This window comes from Chelonoidis abingdonii, chromosome 10 (genome assembly GCF_003597395.2).
Source record: "Chelonoidis abingdonii isolate Lonesome George chromosome 10, CheloAbing_2.0, whole genome shotgun sequence".
NCBI lineage: Eukaryota > Metazoa > Chordata > Testudines > Testudinidae > Chelonoidis > Chelonoidis abingdonii.
The window spans coordinates 59772168-59798939 of NC_133778.1; the positions used below are offsets into that span (position 1 = coordinate 59772168).

The following is a 26772-nucleotide window of genomic DNA, read 5'->3' on the forward strand; positions in this document are numbered from 1 at the left end:
TCAGGGTGTGGAAGGGGGCTGGGAGTGGAGCAGAGGAGTTTGGAGTCTGGGAGGGGGCTCCAGGCTGAAATAAGGGGTTGGGATGTGAGAAGGGGTATGGTGTCTGGGCTGGGGGTGCAGGTTCCAGAGTGGGGCCATAAATTAGGGGTTCAGGGTGAAAGAGGGGGCTTCAGGCTGGGGCAGGAGGTTGTTGCACAGGAGGAGGTTATGGGTGCAGGCTCCGGGCAGCGCTTACCTCAAGCAGCTCCTGGAAGCAGTGGCATGTCCCCCCTCCAGCTCCTACACTCCACACGCTGCTCCTGTCAGCAGGCACCGCCCCTGCAGCTCCCATTGGCCACAGTTTCCAGCAAATGGGAGCTGCAGAATGGGCACTTGAGCAGCTCCCTGGCTGCCCTACACATAGGAGCTGGAGGGGGGACATGCTGCTGCTTCCGGGAGCTGTGCTGAGTGGCTGGAGCTCAAGGGCCTGATTAAAAGGTTTGAGGGGCCAGATGTGGCCCTCGACCTGTAGTTTGCCCACCCCTGGTTTAACTCAATCACTAGCTATTAGCAATTAGGATGAGATTTTAAACTGGGAGATTATACAGCATCTGCTTACTGTGTGTTTCCTGCACCGTCCACTGAACACAGTCAGAAACAGGATAATAGATTAGAATCAAAGAACTGGAAGGGACCTTGAGAGGTCATCTAATCCAGTTCTCTGCTCTCATGGCAGGACTAAATATCTAGACCATTCCTGTTTGTCTAACCTGCTCTTAAAAATCTCCAATGTTGGAGATTCACAACCTCCCTAGGCAATTTATTCCAGTGCTTAACTACCTTGACAGTTAAGAAGTTTTTCCAAATGTCCAACCTAAACCTCCCGTGCTGCAAATTAAGGCCATTGCTTCTTGTCCTATCCTCAGAGGTTAAGAAAAACAATTTTTCTTCCTCCTCTTTGTAACAACATTTTACATACTTGAAAACTGTTATCTTTTCCCCTCTCAGTCTTCTCTTTTCCAGACTAAACTAGAGCTTTAATCATTTGTGTTGCTCTTCTCTGGACTTTCCCCAAATTGTCCACATCTTCCTGAAATGTGGTGCCCAGAACTGGACACAGTACTCCAGCTGAGGCCTAAGCAGAGCAGAGTAGAGCCCAAGAATTACTTCTCATGTCTTGCTTACAATAGTCCTGCTAATACATCCCAGAATGATGTTTGCTTTTTTTGCAGTGGCGTTACACTTTTGACTCATTTAGCTTGTGGTCCACTATGACCCCCATCCTATTTACTTCCAGACTATTTCTCCAGTTTGTCCAGATCACTTGAAATTTTAATCCCCCAAAAGCACTTGCAACCCCTCCCCACTTGGTGTCATCCGCAGCCTTTATAAGTGTACTCTGTATGCCACTATCTAAATGGGGAAGGTGGGGAAACTACGGCCTGTGGGCCACATCCAGCCTACGGGACCGGCTTGCCCAGACCTTGAGCTCCTGGGCAGGGAGGGTAGTCCCTGGCCCCTCCTCTGCTGCCTCCTCTCCCCTGCAGTCATGCCACTGTGCAGGCAGGGCTCTGGACAGCAGAGCGGCACACTCCTGCCAAGCAGAGCGGCAGCATGTCTAACTCCGGCCGGGTGCCACGGCTGCCAGACACGCTGCTCTGAGGAGCGTGGTAAGGGGGTTCGGGGTTGGATAAGGGGTGGGGGATTCTGGGGGGCAGTCAGGAGACAGGGAGCAGTTGGATGGGGCAGAGCTCCTGGGGCATAGGTGGTCAAGGGCCAGGAACAGGGTGGATTGGATAAGCAAGAGAGTCTCTGGGGGCCTGTCGGGGGGTGAGGTATGGATAGGGATCAGGAGATGGGGATCGGGGGGGTTGGATAGGCGTGGGAGTCCCAGGGGGGCCTGTCGGGGTAGAGGTGTTGATAGAGGTCGGGGCAGTCAGGGGACAGGAGGCAGTGAGGTTTGGATAGGAGATGGTGTCCAGAGGGGGCAGTTAGGGGTGGGGGGGGTCCCGGGAGGGGGCAGTCAGAGGACAAGGAGCAGGTGGTTGGATGGGTCAGAGATTCTGAGGGAGGCAGTCACGGGGCAGGAAGTAGGAAGAGGTGGATAGAGGGTGGCGGCCAGGCTGTTTGGGGAGTCACAGCCTTTCCTTCTCAGCCCTCCACACAGTTTTGCAACCTCAATCTGGCCCTTGGGCCAAAAAGTTTGCCCACCCCCATCTAAATCATTGATGAAGATATTGAACAGAACTGAATGGGCCCTGAGTCTGATTCAGCATGGTAATTCCCAGGATCCTAAATAATAATAATTATTATTTGTTTCTAAACAATAAGAAATGAGGGAAGAAAGGTATAGGAAGTGTTTTGAGATGCACATAACTAATCTTTGGAGAAGTCATGTATTTCTCAACTTGGATGTCCGATATACCTGTAAGGTTTTTGTGTTGTTGTTTCTGACTGAAACTGCCATCCTGAATAGTCCAGATTTTATCCTGATCCAGAATTCATGTTTTCAGTGCTTCTCTTCTTCCTTCATAATTATCTTCACATTGGAGCTAAACAGAAATATTCTTTCAAATCAGACTGGTTTAGCTTCTATAGAGATCTGTTCCTTCTAGAATGAGCAATGGGACTGATACTGAAAACAACCAGAACTATAGCAGTAGGAAAACCACTTCACCCAACTCCTTCCCCTCTTCAAAATGTGCTTTTTGTACTTTACCTCCCAGGATTAATAAAATCATTCAGCAACAGTTCAGTCATTTAGACCAACACCTATAAAATAAATGTGCTATAATGACGTTCAAAAGCAATTACATTATTTTTTTTAAATACTGAATACCATCCTAACTGCTGTTGCTAATTAATCTAATGATAAATAAATATACGTGGAAGAAAGCAGAATTCAAGAGGTTACACATACATACAAATTTTCCTTTGAAATGATAAGTACATTATTGCCTCTGGAAAACAGATGAAAACACGTGCATACTTCACATTTCTGTAGTTGATTTGTGGCAGATATAGACGTACTCTGTATGGTATAAACAACTAATTTTCTGCAAAGATTTTGCAGGCCATCACTTCACTTCAACTGCAGAAGTAGTACTTGACTGCCTGACCACTGCAGAGTATGTTTGTTTACATTTGTAAACATTTGCATAGTACCATAAATTCATGTTCAGAGTGTTAGTTGCAGCATCTGGTGAATAGTGATGAAGGTGTTTTTCTCTAGTTTTTGGCTGTGCTCAGCTGAAGAGATCTTGAATTACTGATAATACTCAGTAGGCACAACGCATTTTAACACTTCCATTAAGAAATTAATGTGCATCATGTGATATTTCATGATGGGCTGGTGCGGGAAAGGAGAGAGGACAACTGAGCCAAAACCAGAAGTTATAAAAATAATTAGAAACCTCAACAAAATCAATGCCTCTAATTTGCCTAGATGCATATCCATACATTTGGGAAACTATCATAGTCTTCTGTTAGTTTCACCTCATCTGGAACTAATTAAAATTATTTATTTTTATTTGGTTAGCACTAGCATTGTCCTCATTACTGCACCATACTCTAAAAGAAAGACAACCTCTGTCTATAATGGGGCCACTCACCTCACGTGAATGCCCCTGTCAGCTGGGTGTGTCTGCACCTGCAGTCTCTCAGCTTTGCTCTGTTTGCTGTGACCCCTGTTGATAGTTAAAATTCTCGAGCACGTTTTCAGTGATTCAGACCTCCAACTGAGTCACATACAGTCTGTAGGTGTACAAACAAAACAGACCCCTTCTGGGGCACAAGTCCAACAGGGCCTCTCATGGTGCCCTCTGCAATGCCCTGATCCATTAGCCTCAGTCCCTCAGGGGCTATCTTCCAAACTATCTATCAGCCCCTCCTGGGCTAGCTTCCAATGGTACTGCTTTATTATGGAGCAGTGCCCCAGGGTCACTCGCTGGTGACTCTTCACTTTGTAGTGTTCCTTCCTGACCCCAGCTCTCCAGTTCAGTTAAATCCTCTTTGGGAGATAACACAGTTCAATTAAATGCTGACCCTCTTCAGGGTCATCTTCCCCCTTCTCTGGGCTTACATAAGAACATAAAAATGGCCATACTGGGTCAGACTAAAGGTCCATCCAGCCCAGTATCCTGTCTGCCAACAGTGGCCAATGCTAGGTGCCCCTGAGGGAGTGAACCTAACAGGTAATGATCGAGTGATCTCTCTCCTGCCATCCATCTCCACCCTCTGATAAAGAGAGGTTAGGGACACAATTCCTTACGCATCCTGGCTAATAGCCATTAATGGACTTAACCTCCATGAATTTATCTAGTTCTCTTTTAAACCCTCTTATAGTCCTAGCCTTCAGAACCTCCTCAGGCAAGGAGTTTCACAGGTTGACTGTGCAGCTGTGTGAAGAAAGCTTCCTTTTATTTGTTTTAAACCTGGTGCCCATTAATTACATTTGGAGGCCCCTAGTTCTTATACTATGGGAACAAGTAAATAACTTTTTCTTATTCAGTTTCTCTGCACCACTCATGATTTTATATACCTCTATCATATCCCCCTTAGTCTCCTCTTTTCTAAGCTGAGGAGTCCTAGCCTCTTTAATCTCTCCTCACAGGGGACCCATTCCAAACCCCTAATCATTTTAGTTGCCCATTCAGTGCTTTTGGTCCCAACTCTGGGACCCTATAAGTAGCTGCCATGGGCTGCTTCTCTTTAGCTATTTGCTCCTGTGTTTCCGTGGGCCACTTCCCTTCTTAGCCCGAGCACTTTCAGTTGCACCCTTATCGCAGGGCTGAAGTCTTGCTTGAGTCCCAGTCATCGGCCAGGAACACCTTCCTTGCTTCTCTGGCTCCAGCAAACAACTGCTCTGTCCAGGTAGTGCAAGTCCTGCACCTAGCCAGGAGCACTGTCCTTGCTCCTCAGGGTCCAGTCAGTGACTAATCTGCTCTATCCAACAGCTCCTTTTATATGAGCCAGCTGGGCTCTGATTGGCTGCTCCCTGCAGCCTCTCTCTGATTGGCTGTTTTCCCACAGCCTCTCTAGGCAGCCTGGAGGACACACCACTACTGCTCTTTCCTAGAGCTGGGTATGATAGGACTGCCAGTTTTACAGCGGGGGGCCTCAAAGGGCCAGATACACCTCATTACAATGTCCAATGAGCTTACAATCTAAAAGATAGATACAACAGGTATGTTTACATTTAATTTTGTAGGTTAGGTTTTAAAAGTTGAGCAGCTGTAGGATGGTTAGGTAGCAAGTCCAGTCTGAAAGATCAGTGATTCTAGTTGTACACCTTTCTATTCACAGTCTTCAAAAAACATGAAGTAATTTGCTTTTGAACTGTATGTTGCTTAATTTCATTGTGCAATGCAAACTATTAAAATGATTTTAATACTTGTATTTTGTTTGTGTGTGTTTAGCTAAAAACTCCACATGCAACATTTACTCTGAGTTTGAATGTGGAAATGGTGAATGCATCGACTACCAATTAACCTGTGATGGCATTGCTCATTGTAAGGACAAATCGGATGAAAAACTATTTTATTGCGGTAAGTGTTCTCAAACATTGTTGCTTCAGTTTCTTAACTTGGCTTCATAATTATTAAATGCAATGTCTTTCAAATTGTTTTTATATTGATTGGCTTATATTTAATACAATGAATCCCAAGGTATGTTATGTCATCCATTTCTAGTCTTAAAACAAAAAGAAAAAGAAATCCACCTAGCTACTTACCTAAATCTGAAAATCTTCCCCTACTTATTCTCAGCCTTATGTTGGCGATATAGATTTATCTTTCACTTTTAAATACAATTCTATTAAAATTGTCAGTGATTTAAAATAGGAAAACACTAGTATGGAAGTATTATAAAGTACAAAGATAAGTGTAGAGTATAACAAAAACTACAGTTCCCGGAGAAGTCATTGAGTCCAGCCTCCTGCCTTCACTAGCAGGACCAAGTACTGATTTTTTTACCCCAGATCCCTAAGTGGCCCCCTAAAGGATAGGGCTTACAACCCTGGGTTTAATAGGTCAATACTCAAACCACTGAGCTATCCCTCCCCTGCCACAAATCTTTATGATTCTTTTTTCTGTAAGTAGTGATATTACAATATTTGGTTTATGTGTTCGTCCATCAACTGCTTTCAGTTGGACAATAAATTATTAGTTTCACATTTTTTTTTATAACTTACCATAAACATTTCTGAAGGAAATGTCTCTGGGATGTTTGCTTGCTTGTTTAAATAAAATATTTATTTGTGTAAAATTTCTGTATACAATCTCTATTACAATTACTTTACCAGAAAACAGAAGCTGTCGGAGAGGTTTTAGGCCTTGTTACAATCACCGTTGTATTTCAAACAACAAAATGTGTGATGGCACAAATGACTGTGGTGACAACTCTGATGAACTGGACTGTAAAGGTAAATGCCAGCTGCTTCTATCTATCTATGTCTCGAATGTATGTGTATTTTTGGGTGGAATTATACTCTTTATTTGTTTTTATTTGTGTGTTTTGGCTCTAAACCAAATGTCTGTGCATGAAATAGACTAAGAGAGAGATCAGAAGAAACATTACAATGCTTTCTGACGCCTGTGAAATAATCCTGGGTAAGTGTAGGTGAAGATCCATTCCTTCCTTCTCTCCCCTACCTCCTCACAAGAGACCCAGATGCTGTTCCACAATGATGGCTCCTGTATAAATCATATTAGATTAAAAAAAGTGATGTTAAGAGTGGAACTCAGCCAAAAAATTGACATATGAGAGAACCCTAGGTTTAACCAAGGTTATATCCTAGAGTGTTTAGGTTTGCATGTACAATTGTGTTTACTTGAACTAATTGGGAATCACTTAACTTGCATTACACCATGACCAAAACCTCTAATCCGGTCATAGTCTAAGTGACTATTGTTAGAGTTGAATAGATAGTGACTAAAAGCCCCACCTGCTTGTGGGATGGGGCTTTGTGGCAGTAGGAATGTCCAGAAAAAATTGTGGCAGTGATTTTCTGTGCAGCAATCTGTGTTGTGGCATCTTTGTTATACAGGGCGTCGGTATGTCATGTTCTCTATTCTGAATCTGGGCAGCTTTGCTAGATGAAGAGAAAAGATAATGCTGCTGGTTTCACTAGCCATGTTCAGTGTCAGTTCTTCCCAGCCATGTTGCAGTTTGGCTCTGTGCAAAGCTTATTGGAAAAAAATATTTTTAAATACATATGCTATAAATATTTTAATGTCCTTTTACAAATGTTAGTGAATATAAAGTAGTTGATAACCAACACAAATTCTGAGTTATGTTTCAAAAAAGATATAATTATGACAAAATCTCTAGCTAGAACCATCAGAGCAAAACCTTTTAGATATTAGTTACGCATTAATTTGCATATTTTTGTAATCACTTACATGAATGTCAATTCAGAAAGAAGGAAGGAAGGAATGGTGTATGTGTGGGGCAGGGGAGAAAGGCACAGAGAAGGGGGCAGGGAGTGATAAAATGTGGTACTGCAGAAAAGGATGGGGAAGCAATGAAGCAAAGAGGGAGAAAGTATTCATTGTAGGACAGAGAGGCCAGAACTCAGTTCATTCTGTGGAAGGAGGTAAGTGGTTCAGAGGTTTGATTAACTGGGGCCAGTGCTTCTCACCTTCAGCAATGGAGGAAGGACCCTCATACTTTTCTGTGTGTCTCCCCTCCATCTCCTGTGTCTCCCATACTGACTTCTTGCTTCTCCTCTTTCCCTGCTCCCTAACTCCCTGTAACAGGACAGCACCCGTCTCTTGCAAGTGCCCACTTCTGGTTGAGTGTGTTTGCAATCTTTCAGTTCTAGTGACCCCTCTTTTCAGGCAGTTTTTCAGTGACTCAGCCCTCCGGCTGAGTCTCACATACTGTATGTGAATCAGAACACACCTCTTCTGGGGTCTATCATCTTTAAGTTGTCCCTGCCCAGGTATGGGGCTGTACCACCAGGGCTTCCTCTCTGGAGACACTGTCTTCTTGCAGCTGTCCCTGGGCTCAGTCCTTACTCAGTCCCAGTAGCCAGTCAGGAGGTCCTTTGCTCCCCTGGTCCCTACTCACAGCTGTGTTGGACTCAGTCCCAGCTGCCAGTCATAAACTCCTTCTTCGCTCCCTTGGTCCCTGCCAGCAGACTGTCCTGGACTCAGTCCCAGCAGCAAACCAGGAATTCCTCCTTAGCTCCCCTGGTCCATGCCCACACTAAGCTGTCCATGGTCCTGCTGCTCTTTCAGCCAGCCAGGAACACAGGTTTCTCTTCTCCAGCTCCAGGCAGCAACTGACTGCTGTTGTGTTCTGCAGCTCCTCTTATATGACCCTACTGAACCCTGAATGCCTGCTCCCTGCAGCCTCTCTCATTGGCTGCTTCCCCACAATCACTCTAGTCTGCTTGGAAGATTCTCTTCTTGTCCTTTCCTGTGACAGGGTGTGGCAGGACCATGAGGCCTCCAGCCATGTGACTGTGGGTCTACTCCTCTCCCCCCCATCGTCAGTGTTTCACTCTGTGCCCTGCACACTGCCTGTATGCTCGGGGGAGTTACAGCTATGGTAGGGGTCTCTTCTAACCTTCCCTCCCAGGCTTGGGTCAAGGAAAGGGGCAGCTGTTGAGCACTTCTCACCCCATGCCTGGACTTGGAGGAGCAGAGGGTGGAGGGAGAAGAAGAGCTAACAAACTTTTTCCTAAAGGAAGGAGGTAGGGAAGAGGGAATAGAAAAAAAACAGTAGCTCATAGTGGACTCTGATTTATCCTTGCCCTTGTCCTCCTGTGAATAACATGCTGGTTTGGAGGGGAGAATGCAAGGAGCAGATTGATACAGTTTTCACTTGATGGAGGCGAGAGCAGACGTGGACCTAAGCTGCAGATATCTTTCTCTGCAGGCCTACTCCTCCATCTTGTGAAAATGGTATGGGCCCAGCAGCTCCTCTCCTTACTCCTACCTTGTTTTAACTCTCCTGTCTGCTTCTGAAAGGCAGTGCTGTGTCTGTCTGAGGCAACAGCTCTGATTAGCTGCTCTGGCTCAGAGAATGGGAAAAGGAAGCCAGTCACGCAGGGATTTCCATATGGGCCAAAAGGTTTCCCCTCATATCCCTAGAAAGTCTTAAATCTAATTGTGGAAAAAGCCATAGGTTTGGTGAGTCTGAGACCAAGGAACACGATATTCCAAACATATCAAAATTAGTAGTTTACATCTTCCCCCTACATTTGTCCTATTAATGGAAGGAGGGCTTTCTGAACCCTTTTCTTCTCCCGTTGTCTGGATTGCTGTTAGTGGGTGGTGTATAGGAGGGTGGGAGGAATTAGTCCATCTATCAAAGGGCTTCCATCCATCCATCTAGATATAGATAGGCCATTTTAAAAAAAAAGCTTCTTGTTGTAACAGACTTAATAAAGTTCAAATAAATAAAAAAGCTTCTGTTTATATAAGTGAGACATGCAGGGTTTAATGTTGCTTTCATTGGTAACAACTGAGTAGGACTGTGGAACCCATAGGCTGAAGGCATGGTGTTTTTTGTTTGTTTTTAATATATTATTTTCTGTGGGCCTCTTGTACCCTCTCTGAAGTTGTTAGGGTGAGGAGAATGCTGACATCCCGACAGAGCTGGTCTTTAGGGTCAGGGAAATGAGCACCTTGTATGGTCTTCCCAAATTCTCTCCAACCCAGTGCAGAAATGCACTGTTTAGCTGCAGAAAAGCCCTTGGTGTATGTGCAGGATTTATCTCTTAGTGAGCAGTCTTTTAAAACATTTTAGTAAACCTATAGCAAGCTGAAATAAAATAATTGAAGACATTTTTAAAGGTAACAAATGAATGTGCTCTTTCTTTTTTCATTTCTTTTTTCCTATCAAGATTCATTCACAAATAAATCAACGGCTTCTTTGAATAATAAATACTGGTTTCTAGTCTTTCACTTCATCCCAAGCTTAATGGATGAATATTTCGAAATGAATCTAAGGGGTTTGTTCACCAGAGATTAAATCTAATGACCAAACTGCTTCCCGTGGTTTCTGACAAGACTCCTTATTAATGTTGAATGAACTTCTAGAGTTTCACAATTCTGGTTTGGTGCAAAGTTCAGACGTGTATCTGAAGTGTATTAAAATTGCTAAGCCTTTAATGAGCTACCTATCCCAGGCTTTCTTCTTCTCTCCCCACCACCGTTGTAATGGGGAGACTTCTCCCTCTCATCCTGTGGTAGCAGCAGCAGCAGTCTTTATAGAAGGATTGATACTTTAGGAGTATGAAGGCTTTGTACCCTGTCTCTAGAAACAGATGCAGATATTAGACTAGATCTGTGCACACTGAACTTCATGTCTCTGAGGTGTGGTCTGGACACAACGTTGCATTGGTTTAACTCAAGTTGTGATTTTAAACTGATGTAAACTAAGTTTATAATGTTCACAAACAGTTGCACTGATTTAAATGCTATGGTTTCTAAACCAATTTTAGTTAAACTAGTGCAACTATTTTGTGTAAATGAGCTGTAAAGTCTCCCAGGTAAATGCTTCCCATGCTGTATAGCATAGCTATGAAGCCCCAATTCTGAAAAATTTGATGTTTTCTGGGATTCTTAGTCCTGCCTTGTGTCAATACTGAGGAAGTTCTCAACTACACAGAAGACTACAAGCAACAATTATGGGGAGCAGGAGGAGAAGGGAAAGAGTTAACCATTTTTCCTTGAAATTCAGACACAATTTGGTTGTTGAAGGTTCAGGAAGTTGTTATTTGATTTACTCAAACTGCACTGTCCACCCTACTGATACTTCTTTTTATTTTAAGTGCATTTAACTGATCTTTCATTGATATGTTTATATCCTTTTACTTTTAAAAATAGTTTTAGGCACTATTGAAAATATTTTTGTGATTTTCTGGATCACACAGATTTTGGTTGACAGGGGAAAAGGATCAGGATATTTAAAAGGAAAAATTGTCTTGCCACAGTCAACCACATTTTAACTCCACTCTGTAGCCTCAGCAAGCAGAAGATGAAGTGAACAGGCAAATAAAGTCTTACTGTCATTATTCAACACTTGTCTGAGTCCTAGATGTGCTGGAAACAGATGTTACTCCTACTTTGGAGTTGTGTTTTAATGAATTTTTGTAGAAATTAGCTTATGGTTCCTAACCTTTTGTTGTTGAAATCTACCTACCCTGGCGGGTTCTGGTGGAGTGCCCACCTCCACTTGCACTCTTACACTATAGAAATATCTGCACTGTAATAAAAATCAATGGCTGGTCTGTTTTAGCTGACTTCGGCTTATGGGTCTGGGCTGTGGGGCTATACAATTGCCATGTAGACGTTCGGGCTTGGGTCCGAGGGTTCCAGAGCACAGACTTGAGCCTAAGCCCAAACATCTGACCTGCAATTTTATAGCCCCAAAAGCCGAATCCCACAGGCCCCAGTCAACTGACACATACCAGCTGTGGGTGTTTTATTGCAGTGTAGATATTCCTTCTTAGATGTACTTGAAATGTTGGTAGTGAACCTCTCTTTCTTTTCTCCCCTGCCCCATCTGTTACTTGGACAAGTCACTTAACTGATTGGCTTACCCTTCTGAAACATGGAAATAATAATAGTTGTATTTACATACCTCACTGGAATATTGTAACAAGTAAATGTTTATGAAGTGCTCAAGATCTTCACATGAAAGGTGCTTATAAGAAATGCAAAGTGTTATGATTTTTATATTAAGTATTGTGAGTATTTTAGAATTTATACAGCTTTAGCTTATATTTGTAATTGGTTATAATATTAAAATGTCAAAAGCTATAGTACTGAAGAAACTGTCATGTTGAACACCATCTTATAGTGGATCATTTGTAATCACAATGTGCATTTTGAATGAAAACCTTATTTTGGTACATTAAATGCACAAAACAGCTTGATGTATCTGTTCTTTCTTTTCCAGTAAATGTTATCAATGCTCAACTGTGATACATGCTTTAACCTTTCTTTAAATGCATGGTTACTTAAAAATAATGGTTTACTTATAAACTTTTGAAGCAATGCAGACTGCATTTAACTGTTTCTTTTTGTTACTATATACTTTGTAGATTCAACCTGTGTTTCAACAGAATTTCTCTGTGCAGAAGGGATTTGCATTGCAAAATCAGCACAATGCAACCAGGTCCTTGATTGTGCAGATGCTTCAGATGAGAAGAACTGCAGTAAGAAATTCAATTTTCTGTCACATCTGTCTCTGTCTCTCTTTAAAGTGCTAAAGTGTTATCCACATATGATCTGCAATTAACTCTTATTTGAGTTAACTGTTATCTTGGATACTAATATGTTCATGAAAGCTGAATAGCCTGTTAAAAAATATAGCCAAGTCTAGGAACCCAGGTTGCAAAGCGTATCAAGACATTGATTGATCAATCTATAATATATAGGTTTGATTGTGTAGTATTTTATTTTCTCTTTCCAGATAACACAGACTGCACTAATTTCTATAAGCTTGGAGTAAAATCTACAGGGTTTATTAGTTGTAATTCTACTTCACTTTGTATACTACCAGAATGGATATGTGATGGATCTAACGACTGTGGAGATTATACAGATGAATTAAAATGCCCAGGTAATTGTGAAAAGAAAAATAATAATAAATTATATCTGTACTAGAGATATAGAGAAACTATGAAAAATATGTATCTATTCAGTACTATGTGTTTAATGTACAAATAAAGCTATTCAGAGGAAGTTGCCTCCTGCATCCATATTATCTGTGTTAAGGGGATATGCAAATTATCACTAATTAATGCTGAAGTTCCTCTGAAGAAAACTGCATTGTCTTTGGCTGTTTTTTTTCCCCATTGTATGTATGTCATTAATTATTTTTATTTAATTGGAACTTTAATCATCAAAATGTCTAAAGTGTTAAGATTCAGCAAAATTGCCCAAAGCCTATGAGTAACTTTTAATAGCTAATTGTATGTGTTGCTTGATTTTTTTCCCCTGCTTTCTTGGGTGTTTGATTGAAGTTAGTACAAAGCTTTGAGGAGAGTTGTTCCACTTTAAGAGTTATCTATTTATTCTTTTGGTGACTATATTAATGTTATTCTCCTTTGATTGCTTTTCTGTATACATATTCTCCTTTTGGTGCACATGTCAGAGACTGGAGACTTTTGGCCAGCATTGCCTACTGGGGCCAGGCACATGCCTTGAGTATCCTCACGCCCTTCACCTAGGGCATAAAGGGCTGGAGCAAGCCAGTCACCACTTAGTTCTTCTCACTGCCTCTGGCTTTGAGATGGAGCTGCTTTCTGTCCATTTGAATGTACAACTAGCTCTCTCTTTTCATTCCTTGTAGATATTATCTTAATCCCCAGTTGTAGTTAGTTTGCTGCTTGGCACCATATGTGTAGTATTTTCAGGGTAGGTTCCTTTTTACCTGGAGAATCCTTATTATTTTCTTCCAGATACTAAGATGGCTAGTTCTCAGTCCCCTGGTTATGAATATTGTCACTAATGTCAGGAAACTTTGGCCATTAATGACAGGCATAAGAAATGTTTATTTTGTATGGGGGAGATGCACATCCCTAGTAAATGTAAGTTATATAAGTCCTTTACACAAAGAACTTGAAAATCCAGGCAGGCTCGCCTCCAAATATTTTTAATGGATGGGTTGATGAGACTGGCTTCAGACCATGGGTCTTTGACTCCCTCTGCACATGACCTGTCAGTATCTAAAGTACTCCAGGCAGGATGGGGTCTACATGATCTCAGGCAAAGAAGGTACATAGCAAGGAAAAACTGAGAGGCAGATCCCCAGCTAAGGTCTCTTCTAAGAAAAGAAGAGCTTCCCCACACCATTCTACCTCAAGAGAGTCCTTGTGGCCCCATAAGGCTACTGCTGAAGCTCAATTCCATTTGATATTGAATCTGCAGCGATGAAGCAGCACACAAAAGTCCCAACATGTGATGCATCATCTGAAGTTCCCTCCATATCAGGGAGCTTGGTACTGTCAACTTCCTTAATTACTTATTCAGTACCATTGGGCTCCAATCTTGTGCTCCAGTATCACCAGTACTGATGACTCTGGTACTGTCAATGCCGTCATTCTCCATCCACAATCTGCTGTTTGCTCTGCTGCACAGTACTGTGCTAGTAGCATAAAGAGCACTAGGGAATCTTCCAGCGTACAAGAATCAGAATCCCCATTATTTTCCACTAGTTTGATTCCTGTAGTTCTGGCTCCATCTTTACCCATGGTACTGAGCACCTGTATTCTTATGTCCACACCAGTTCATGGGCCTTCAATGCCAGTTTCTTCAGCTGCATCAACAGACTTACAGTGCTTCTCTTGAGTAACAATCTACTCAGGGTTCCCCATCTCACTCTGCTGACTTCTTGGCCCCCACCAGAAATCCTCCTCATCACCAAATGAGGCTGTGATCCCTTCTAGTAGGCCACAGCTTGATGCCTTTAAATCTTTCAGGACCATCTCAAGAGGGTATCAGACTCTTTGCAACTTACCCTTGAGGAGATTCAGGAACCTGTTCATAAACTGATCAACACCTTTCAATCTTCTACTGCAGATAAAATAGCCTTCCAATCAACAAGGCTGTTACGGACCCTGCAAAAGTTCTTTGGCAGGCTCTGGTCACAACAGCTCATATGTGCTGGAAGGCAGGCAAAAAAAAAAAGAAGAAGAAGAAGAAAAAGGTCCTGTGCTCCTTGCAGGGGGGATTATTATTTTACTCATATCTGGTATCAATTCCTGTGTGGTAACAGCTATTAATAAAATGTAAAGATAACCAAATAAGAGTACACCAAAGTAAAATGAGCCTAAAAGATGAGATTTACTTGACAGAAAATCGTACTTGTCAGCTAGTTTACAATATAGAATTGTGATTTATCAAACTCTGCTGGCCAAATAGTATTTTTTAAATTATAAGAAATTCTTGAGATTCATAGACAAACTTCCTCCTGTAGGGAAGGAAGAATCTTCCTCTCTGGTGACTGAGGGCCAGCTGCTGGCCAGGACCAGCCTACAAGCTGCCCTAAATGTGGCAAAAACTGCATCATGATGAATGGTTATGGCAGTGGTGATGAGAAGATCCTTATGGGTTCAGAGTTCTGGCTTCCTACTGAAGATTCAGTTCATGGTGGAGGACTTGACTTTTAAAGGGCTGGACTTCTTTAGCTCAAAGAAAGATAATACCCTTCATACACTGAGGGTTTCTTAGGCTACACTTCATACCCAACAGCCCCTAAAAGGAAACATATCAGATGACGAGTTCATAGGCTGCAAAGACATTTTCCTCCTACATGCTCTTGCCACCAGACACTATCCTAACCTTTCAGAAAGAGGCAAAACTTTCATAAGAAAACACCATCTTCATCAACTGCGCAGACATCACAGTTCACTGCTGGTTCAAAACACTAATTTTGGCAGGACAGATAAGAGATGTGAACCTGCTCCCAAGAGTCTAAAAGCATCATCCCTTCATTTTTGAAACTGAGTAATGTTTTCTTTTTTTCTTTTTTTCTTCCATGTATGTATGGAAGACCATACCTAAGACCAGTGGATGCTAACATGATTTTGATGAGATAGTATATCCAGTTGTATACTGAGCCTACTTCCAATCTCTTCTGCTTTGTTCCTCTTCAGAGACGCATCTCATGAGGAATTATTAGACCAAGAAGTCCTCTTACTTATATCTCAGAGCAATAGAAACCGTTCTACCTCAATACCAAGGGAAGGGGTTGTAATCTAAATATGTTTTTATTTAAGAAAAGAAGGGATGATGGGGTCCCATCTTGGATTTATTAAAACTTAACCGACTATTTTAAAAAAATCCAATATGTCCAAATGTGGATGAACTTCAGAAAATTATTCAACATTTTAAATGTTTATATGAAGTTACCGTCTGAACCTTTCTTCTTTAATTGGTGGTAGTAGTAGTAGTGATTGGCAAACCTCATGTGTAAGAGGACAATGCTATTGTGAGAATTTCTTCTGAACTCATGATAATTGTCTCATTTTCCTCATGATCCTAGTATTACCATTGTCAAGGTTTTTTCCCCCACTTTGAACTTTAGCGTCCAAAAAGTGGGGACCTGCATGGATCCTTCTAAGCTTAATTCCTAGCTTAGATCTGATAACGCTGCCACCAGCCAAAATATAGTGCTGAGCTGAGCTTCTTAACCCTTTACAGGTAAAAGAGACATTAACCCTTAACCATCTGTTTATGACAACCATTTCTTACTACTAATTAGGAAGTCATTTGGGTTACCTTCATTTAAAAGTGCTGTACAAAGTTGAATTCTGTTTGTCACCAGCCAAACCCATTGGGTCTTAAAACAAGGAGAAGAAACCCATCCCCCCTCCGTTCCCCCTCCCTGGGTTACCCTGAGAGACTACACTGATCCGAACTCCTTGGATCTTAAAACAGAGAGGAATTAACCTTCCCCCTCCTCCTTTCCCCCCACCAATCCCCGGTGAGTTCAGACCCTATCCCCTTGGGTCTTAAAACAAGGCAAAAATCAATCAGGTTCTTAAAAAAGAGAGCTTTTAATTAAAGAAAGAAAAAATAAAAAATTATCTCTATAAAATCAGGATGGTAAAATGCTTACAGGGTATTCAGATTCATATAGACTAAAGGGACTTCCCCACCCCCAGCCTGAGATTCAAAGTTATAGCAAACAGAGGTAAAAATCCTTCCAGCAAAATACACATTTACACGTTAAGAAAACAAACATAAGACATCCGCCTTTTCTAGCTAGTACTTACTATTTTGAAACATGAGAGACTGATTCAGAAAGAGATTGGAGAAAAACCTGGGTGCACGTCTGGTCCCTCTTAGCCCCAAGAGCGAACAACGAACAACACAAACAGCACAAACAAAAACTTCCCTGCACCGAGATTTGAAAGTATCTTGTCAGGATTGGTCCTCTGGTCAGGTGTCAGCCAGGTTCGCTGAGCTTCTTAACCCTTTACAGGTAAAAGAGACATTAACCCTTAACCATCTGTTTATGACAACCATTTCTTATTACTAATTAGGAAGTCATTTGGGTTACCTTCGTTTAAAAGTGCTGTACAAAGTTGAATTCTATTTGTCACGCAGATGCTACAGTGATTACTAGAGTATAAATATCTAGATAGATAATTCTGAAAGAAGCTTTTGTTTTGCTGATATTTTTGTCTCCTTTTATCCCTTTTATACAGTTGGAAAAGTTTACAGATGGCTTTCTTCATAGTCGAGCTGACATTTTTTCTCTCTCCTTTTTAATTAATGTTGTGCTGAGATCACTAGGGTTTCTGTTTGTGTGTTTTGGTTGGTTTGTTTGTTTTTATGGTTAAATAGTTTTTGTTACTTCTTTACAAACATAAGACCCAATCCCACAAAAATTTACTGCCAAACATAATGTTTATTAATGGAACTATTCAGAGAAGTAAACACTGTGGCCCAGCACGTTAGCTTGTGCTTATATCCATCCCCGTACACAACTGCAATTAATTTTAAGCACAAGCTTAATAATGAGTTCCATGTTGTAAATATTTACTAACACTTTAAGTATGTGCTTAAGTGCTATTCTGAATAGGGATGCTTTACTGAATTGGGTCCTTAGTTTGGTTGTAAATGTTTTAAGGATTGGACTCACTGGGTGAAATTCTGGACCCGTTGAAGACTATATCAGAAATCCCAATGACTTCAGTAGGGTCAGGATTTCACCATTTTTTGTAGATACAGAAGATACCAACAAAGATAATCCTGGCATGTGAAAACAGGAGTTTCTAAAGGAGGAAGTAGAAAACCAAGGTAGCACTGAAACTGAATGATCTTGAAACTCTGGTTAATCTGAAATTAAGTGCAATTCACTTTTATTTTCAGTGGGAGAAATCTTGCTTAAGATTTTGGAATTGATTGTGTCTGTCAATACATTTTTATTTGCATCTGTATCAGGAATTCACTCATTAAATATGCAAACTTCCATCTTTCCTTCTGTACAATATCCCACTTTACTGATGTAAAATATGAATGTATATATCCCATCCCCACCCAAAAATAAAGAAACAAACAAACCAGATCCAACCAAGGTCAACAGTGATCATGGGTGAAAATCTGGCTCCACTGATGAGTTAATGGAGAACCTCACTTTCATTTCAAATGTAATCATCTGAAAGCTGGGTAGTGGCCTGTGTGAAATGATTTGATGGTGTCAGTTCAGATCCCAGTGAATTTCACAGATAATGCTACCATAGTTTGGCAATCTCATTGATCTCTGCAAATAGATGAGAATGGAAATGGAGGGCCAGATTGTATAAATCAACATACTTCCATTGAGCATGTCACCATTGACATCAATAGACTTATGCTGATTTACATCAGCTCAGCATCTGACCTGTAGATTGAACTACCTTCATATCCCTAGATCCTTGTCGGTCAAGCTGAGGTACAATGCTGGTGAAGTATGGGGAAACATATGCTACTACTACTTGTTCTCTCTACAGGATAGTTCAGTTTCCTGAGCTAGCAATCTGTCTCCTTTCAGACAACTATATTTTCATAAAAATAAACTTAAAAAAATCAAAACTTAATTGAAAAAGAGACCACTCTGTGGTGTAATTGGGGGAAAAAAAGTAACCTTTTCCATTAGTTTTGAGAAATTCAGTAGAATTGTATTAGCTTCCTAATCATACTAGTAGCTACCATTTTACATTACATTCTTTATTTTATCACAGTTCGAAACAAGCCCACATGTGCAGAAAATTATTTTGGATGCCCTAGTGGAAGATGTATTCTGAACACATGGCTGTGTGATGGACAAAAAGATTGTGAGGATGGAGTTGATGAATTGCATTGTGGTAAGAGGATTTTATCTTGTTCTCGCTACTAAAACCATTGATACATATGTGCAAAAGAAGGGTTTATAATTCATATTTTTATATAAAATTACTCATTCTTTATCTAACATTTTACTTCAATGATTTTTTATTGATGAACTCTTTGAAATCCAGACAAAAAGGTAGAGACAAATATAATGCATTCAATACTTTAGAATTTTCTACAGCAAATCAGTAGGCTTTTTCAATAGATAGTGCTGGGAAACTATTAAAAAATAAGGTTTTCTGTGAAGTATTAAATTCTCCTATAAGTAAACATCACCATGAAATGTGAATATGTAGACTGCATCTTTATAATGTAGCCAAGCTCTCAGCAAGACTGATGCTGAGCATTGTATTTAAATGTTAGATTACAAGGACACATCTTCTTGACATATTATCACAAGATAACTTTGTATTGTCCCTCTTTAGTTTGATTTTTGTCTGTGTTTCTACTGTTCTTCCTTAAACTACATCAAGATTTTGTATGACATCCAAGGGTGACCCAAAACTAATGCATCACACACTAGCAAAACAACAAGAAAAACAAAATGGCACCTTGACACTTATCCAGACTCCCCTCAGCTTGGCCTAAAGTTAGTGGTAAAAGCTAAACACAAACTTGCTTGCTGCTGCCATCGTAATGAAAAGGGGAAATAAACAGTCGTAGCTAGATAAATGGTGCAATTTTCTGCCCAAATCAAGGTGGAAGGAGAAGGCTTTTACTACTTCTATTCCTGAATTCTCAGCAGCTCCTCTGAGCTAGGACAAACTCTCTGCCTGGCTCACTTCATGGACAGTAAATGTTTTCCTAGCCTATCTTGTTGTGTGAAATATATAAATCTCAAGACAGGTTGGCTATAGAGCTTTGTGGCATAAGTAATTGTATTTACATACATTGAACTTAATATTTCTTTTCCATTTTCAGAGCAAAATATTGCTTATTTTCTGTATGCAACAACTTCCTTTTGGATATTCTGTGATTCTGTAAAATTCAAATTGAAAATGAAAATCTTGTAGTAGAAACAGGGATAGAGAAAATTACCTATTCAGTTGTAATACTTCAGCTATAACACGTTACTCTAATTGGTATAATCCCCCATTTTGGACACAGTTATACCATTATAAAGGTGTTTATACCAGTAAAGCTTATTCTGGAATGGAGAGAGGACTAAGCTAGTCAATTATTTAGGCACCTTTATACTGATAAGACTGTGTTCATTCTAGAGCCTATGTCAGAATAACTTATTTTTAAAAAGAAAAAAAAATCATACCTCTAACCAAAAAAGTTATACTGGTACAAATTTTGCATGTAGACCAGGCCTAAGTAATTTTTGTCTCTAATTTCCATGATTCTATAGTATTGCTTTAATGCAGTTCCAGGAAAATTTGATTTATGATCGTAATGATAATTGGTCTTTTCCCTGCGTGTTCTGCAGCTTCACCAATCTAGTCTCATCATTACAGAACTAAATTCTAGCTCAATGGCACAGTCATTTGTTTTCTAGCTGCCTTTCTCTCCAGACGGAAACCTGAAATCTGTGTGCATAATGTGTTTTTTTTTCTTCACTCATCATGTGGTCAGGAGTTAAACTCTACCCCATGAAAGGCAGAAAGGTCAGACCTAGGCACCATTTACCAGGCTTAGCCTGTCAGCAAGCATTTTAGGCTTTCTGTTTTTCTTTACTTTAAAAATATTATGAAACTCATTTGCCTTTTTTTTTTTTTTTTTTGGTCTTGGCTACCTTTTTCCAGTTTACAGCTCTTATCCATTAGGAAACAGTGTGGACAATGTTTAATATAATTCAGACAGTAATAAATGACTGTTTTCTATTATTCATCTTGAAATTATTTTTCTATCAGTTAAACCATAATACATTTATTCTTGTGGGGAGGATGGAAAAAAGGAGGCTTGAAGTTTTCTCAATGAAATTCTTAATATGAAACTGGAATTTATTTTATATGCTACTGCAGATTGATTTTGAATTGAAGCAGAGAATTGTTATTTCCCAGTGTATGCAAAAAAGTAAACAGTTAGAACAACAGAATGCAAATATAGACCAATTTTCCAGATGAGGAAAAAAACACGGAAGTCTTCTCAAGATGTAATTAAATAGTGCAATACAAAGATGATGGAAATGATTGAAGAATTGGACTACTTGTCTTTGCACTTATTACCATAATTGCAAAGTGGTTTGCTATAGTAAAAACATGTATGTTAAATGCATGAACTATTCTCTTATTTTAAAAGTTCTTACCTTCAGCCTATAATAAAATATTTTTAAATTCTTCTAATTTAAAAGTTTTGTGAGTCCTTTTATAAGTATTAATGAACATAAATCAGTTGGAAACCAACAAAAATCCGGAGTTCTTTTTCCAAAGGGACATAATTATAGCATAGTTACATCTATAGTTACAGCTCTAAAAAGCAAGGAAGAGCTTTTACATTATGCTACTGCATGCAGGAAACTCACTGTTACTGTGAACATAACAAGCATAGTGGCTGATGTCTTCCCTAGATTCTTCTTGTTCATGGAATCAATTTGCTTGCTCAGCACACAAATGTATCTCTAAGCAGTGGACTTGTGATGGTGAAGATGACTGTGGAGATGGCTTAGATGAGAGTGATGCTATTTGTGGTGAGTATTATAATTTTTAAGTATTTTATCACATCATATTTTTGGGACTGATCCTGAGACATGCAGAGCAATCACGCGGAAATTAATGGGAGTGGAGAATGCACAGCACCTTTAGGTCATGCTCTTTATCCATAAGCTATTAATTGTCCTTATTTCTAGAGCACAGATGATTTTTTCTGCGCCAGACAGATCCATTTTTGTAAGTGGAGTGTGTAGTTTGTGGGTCTGTCTTCATAAAGTAGATATTGTGAACCAGTCTGGGCAAAATAAGAACCAAACCTTTGCCTGTTCTCCAAATCTGAGCCAACTACCGTAAACAGGCCCCCATGTACTAAATACCTTTATATTTTGGTGGTCAGTGCCTAATGGCTATGAAAAGTCTCTGTGCTGTGTCCTGCTGCTGTTATCTTTTAATTTAACTAAATACTGGCTTTTCCATATTTAGTCAAACCCCAGCATCTTTCTGAATCTTAGTAGCTTTCTGAAAATTCATAGCTCTTACCTGTTTTAGGGAATCAGATATGTTCCTTGTATTCTAGAGTGCAATTAAGTAGAGAATCCCTCGTGTATGGGACTCAGTTGCATCTGCTACCATCACAATTACTATAAAGAGAGGGATCTGGTGTGATATCTGTTTAACAAGCAAGATTTCCTTCTCTCTTCCCTGCCTCGCCACCCACCTTTCCTCCACCCTCATCCCTGCCGCAACAGGTTTAGTGGAGGCAGTGTCAAGTGAGAAGGCAGGTACTTCAGACATATCTGCTATGGTGCATTGTCAAAACCTAAGAGACTTCATGGCCTGAGGCTCAATAGGCTGCATGGCCACTAAATACACAACTTAAAGTAAAAAAGAGGAAAAGTGGGGAAAAAAAGGAGGACTAAACTAATCAATAAAGGCCACCACTCCTTTTTTAAGTTGTTCAGGTGTTACATCTCTTCCTTATCTATGACTTAGCATTGTCATAGATCCCTTTATGGATGAAAGCTCTATCACAGAATTAGCTGGCATCTCTGAAGATTACTTAAAGATAAAATACTGTGGAGTGGGAGACAAGGCCCTATTTCATCTTGGGAGCAGGAGACAAATACTTTCCAGGTGGAACAGGGCTGTCAGAAAGCATTTGGGTTTCCCAGTTCTCTGATACATTTGAAGTTTATCTATCTGTAATATAACATAATTTAACTTCAGAAGTGTTTGAAATTCCATTCTAATAGAAGCAACATAAGTTGTTTTTCATCTTGGTTAAAATAATGAAAATGAATCATAAAATAAATTCCTTGAATTCATTTAACTTTTGTAATAAACATTCAAAGGCATGAATGGAAATCTACTTTCTCTTCTTAATATATGCCAATTTGCTGTATCTGAGAAAAGATATAATAATGATGGATTACATAAAAGCAATCCCTTAAAAAAGTCTTTAATAAGTACCAAAGGATAAATAAAAATCTGTTCTAGAGGAAAGTCTGTTTTAAAACAAAGATGAAAAAGCCAACCTTAAGTAATGAAAAATTATTTTCTTTATTCTCATAAAAGTTTTATAAAGTGCTAAAGATAAAGAACTTTCCAGGAAAAAGAAGTACATTCATTGAAACTGTTGGGATTCTTCTTGCCTCACATTCACTGTTCAACACTGGGCATTTGGGCTCTGATATGGGGCCTGATCATGCATTTTGGGCCTGATCCTGAACTTAAATGGAAGTTGACAGTGATGAGCAGAGCTGAGGGTTGTTAGCACCTCTCAGGATCAGGATCCTTATCCAATAAATCCAAATACATAGTAGTTGCCTAAAACATCTGTCTATGCTTTCTAAAATTGTTCTACTAAATACATTACATGAAGTATAGTAAGATAGCTGGCCTCTTTCATTTATGAAAGAGGTGAATGCCAGCCTGAATAGAGTGAAAGTATATAGAGGGAAGGGTAGATATTCAAACCTTTAATTTAGAATACAATCCTAATCTGAATTTTGAGAATACTGTAGAGGAAAATCTGTTATTTTCAGCTTTCTTTTAAATTAAAAGAAAAAAAAAAACCTCTTTCCTATAACTATTATTTATAAACCTCACAAAAATTATTTAATTGGGATTTAGCAACACTAATCTATATCATTTTTTTCAGGATCGGTAACCTGTGCTGCAGACACATTCAGTTGCCTAGGTTCCCATGCCTGTGTCCCTCAACACTGGCTTTGTGATGGTGAAAGGGACTGTCCTAATGGAAGTGATGAACTCTCTACAGCAGGCTGTGGTATGGGGTTTTTGTGCTTACACTTATACATTTAAAACTATATTCTGACTTTTTTCTCTTTTCGTGGTACTTGTTTGTGTCTTTTATTTCCTGCTGTGGACCTTCTACCCATTACTAGATGGACTATTTGGCTGGATGGTGCAACATATGAAATACTGTAAACCATCAGTGGGTAAAGATTGGTCACTCATAGAATGGGCCAGATCCTCAGGTTAATTAAATCAGCATAGCTCCATTGACTTCAGTGAATATATACTGATTGACACTAACTGAGGATCTAGTCCACTATATGTAGCTCATTGTATATATTTCAAATATAAGTATTTGTTCCTTTTTTTCACCATATTAGACAAAAGTGGATACTGTATTATTGATTATGCATTTTACATGTTTTTAGCAAGAAAAAAGTATATTTTTGAAATCACAAAAATTAGCTGTTTTCATAGAGGAGTAAGAGACAATTGTATCTATAATTTAGTCATGTTAATTATTCTCATCTCTACTTCTGGTACTTTATAATCTGCTGCTTCCCCATCTTTTGTTCTTGGTGTCCACTTTCTTTTATGTAGGTATATGGGTTATAATGCGGTTAAGGACATCTGGGGTTTGGTCAGTAATTTAGGTGGGTTTGTATTTTATCTGTATTTGCTTAACTAAACTATTTTATAAGTTTGAAAATGTTCAGATAATTTTCTCTTAGTTGACTATGTATCCATTATTGCATGAGGTCTGGGGTGGGTTATTCTCCAGAGAGTTACAGAGACATTTACAGAGCTATCATTCAGAAGTAGTGTAATCAGGAGGAGTTCTTTGCAGAACATCCTTCCCCGAATGAGGCAGCACTGGGTGTTACCAGGTGCCCCCGCCCCATTGATGTTTTTTCTTGCTTTGATTATTTTTTTAAGTACATTCGAATCTTTGAATCAACTTTTGTATTCCTTATTTTGGGGGCAAGTAGCACCTTCTGGTATCGTATGCTACCTGGTGTATGCCTGACAAAGTGTGTGATTATTTGTTGTGAATCAGTCATTGAGCACCAGTTAATTTACTTCACTTGTTTTTCTGATAAGTAAAGTATCTGTAGGTCCTGCTGTTCTGTGTGTTCCTTATTTTTTCATATGTGCTGTTTTTTCCTTAGCTCCTAATAATACTTGTGATGAGAACTCATTCACATGCCGCAATAAAGTCTGCATTCCCAAACAGTTTATATGCGATCATGATGACGACTGTGGAGATGGATCTGATGAGTCATTGGAATGTGGCAAGTATAATTTAAAAAACAGCTAACAATGAGAAAAATCTCAGTCTGAATAATAGGACAGAAAATTTTAAAAACCTATAGGGAATGAAGACCAGAATTTTTAGAAGATTTAACCTTCTAATTTACTGTTGAATGAGATAATTGTTCATTTTCTAAATTTGTTGTAATATTTGTTTGTAATCTAATGATGTTCTTGCTGAACATAATTTTGTACATACTTATTTGGGGCTAAAGCTATATGAATTTATAGCTGATTCTTTTTAAAAAATAAGAATTAATAACAGAATTAATATATAAATTAAAGACATTATCAGTAATCGATATATGTTCATACTGCCAGACTGTGCCAGTAAAACTTCTTTGTTACTCTTTTATATTATATACATATTGTATCTGACTGCCTGACCTCGCCATTCTGCATCAAGAAGTTCTTGGTACAGGAGAGAATCTGGCATACAGCCCCTGTTCAAAACTATGCCAGTATGTTTATCTGTAGCAGTCTTAGGCTTAATTTTCAGTATGTTGTGTACACGTATATGTGCATCCACCACATATATTTGCAGAACTCAGGAATTTGTGAGTGCATAGTAATGTGCATGCAAAATACAAGTAGATATGTGTGCACAAAATGTCCAAACCCAATCTATTGATAATCTGGACCAGTATGTAGACAAAATCTAAAATGCTTTGTGTGTGCATGCTTTCTCGCTTTATGTGAATGTGAGCATGGATGCGCGTGTGCACACACACATTCACAGTTAGAGATGATCCATGTATGGCTTCTAAAGAGGTTTCTAAAACATGAGGTCACTATCTGTATTAGGCATTGCTAAAGTTCCTATCATCTATGGCTTGTACATGGGTAACTGAAATATATATGAATGTGAAGGGATTTTACAAGTGAAGCATTTGTGATTTTTTTGTGTTAGCAGAAGCCTTATGTATGCTTATCATAATTTCCTTATGCTGTAGTGTTAAATCTATTATACGATTAAGCATTGTAGAAAGGTAATGTGACAATAGTGTTCCAGATAAACACTTATTTTTCTCTTTGTTCCTCCAGTGCAGTCCAGTCATTTGGAAGTACTTTCTCCCTGCCATTAGATGGAAATAGAGCATTTGAATCTACCTAAGGGCCTTGCCCTCTCAGAATCCTCTGGTGTTTCTGTATCCTGCAAGTGAAACAACTACCAAGCTGGTTAATTTGTCCTAGGAACAGGAAAGCTTCATCCACATCACCAAGACTAAATGGTTATAGGAGAAAAGTTGCCCACTCCCAAATGCACCATACCACTCATTGTAAGAGGCAGCACGAGAGCTGCTCCCTTGGTGAAATGAGGAGGAATGGGGCAACCAAATCAGCCCTGCTCCTGCCACAGTCAGCTCAAGCACCTCAATACCTCAGAGACAGCAGCCATAACAGAATGACAACCAGTGCACCTACTTTACCATCCCTTGACTCCAGCTCCTCCTCCTCTGTGGTGGGTCCCATGACATCTTGGAGGGAACACTGTGTGGACTTCCTTTACTGTCAGCAGTGTTCATATGCCACAAACTTTTGTGGGAAGTATTTGTACCATCACAGGGGGCATTTTCCTTCCTTTGTAGAACCTATTCCCAACATCACAAGTATCACGTGGTCCTCTCTTCCTAGACACATAATTGTTCTTTATCCATGCCCTGAAAACTATAGAAGAACAGCATTTGATCTGGAAATTTTCAGATTCCTTGACTCTGCCTATTGGTCTTATAGGGCAAGGTGTCACAGTTGATACAAGAGAAGACTGCTCTCTCTGCTTAGAGGAACTC

The 26772-nt window shown here is 39.7% G+C and overlaps 1 protein-coding gene across 1 annotated transcript in view; it reads left to right on the forward strand.

Moving 5' to 3' along the window:
- The window catches only part of LRP1B (LDL receptor related protein 1B), a 1355016-nt gene that overhangs the window by 1062995 nt on the left and 265249 nt on the right, over window positions 1-26772 (forward strand). Inside the window, 8 exon segments of the mRNA XM_075069829.1 lie at window positions 5397-5525; window positions 6281-6400; window positions 12038-12151; window positions 12409-12558; window positions 18671-18793; window positions 21331-21450; window positions 23574-23702; window positions 24841-24963. Coding sequence (XP_074925930.1) covers window positions 5397-5525; window positions 6281-6400; window positions 12038-12151; window positions 12409-12558; window positions 18671-18793; window positions 21331-21450; window positions 23574-23702; window positions 24841-24963 — 1008 coding nt within the window.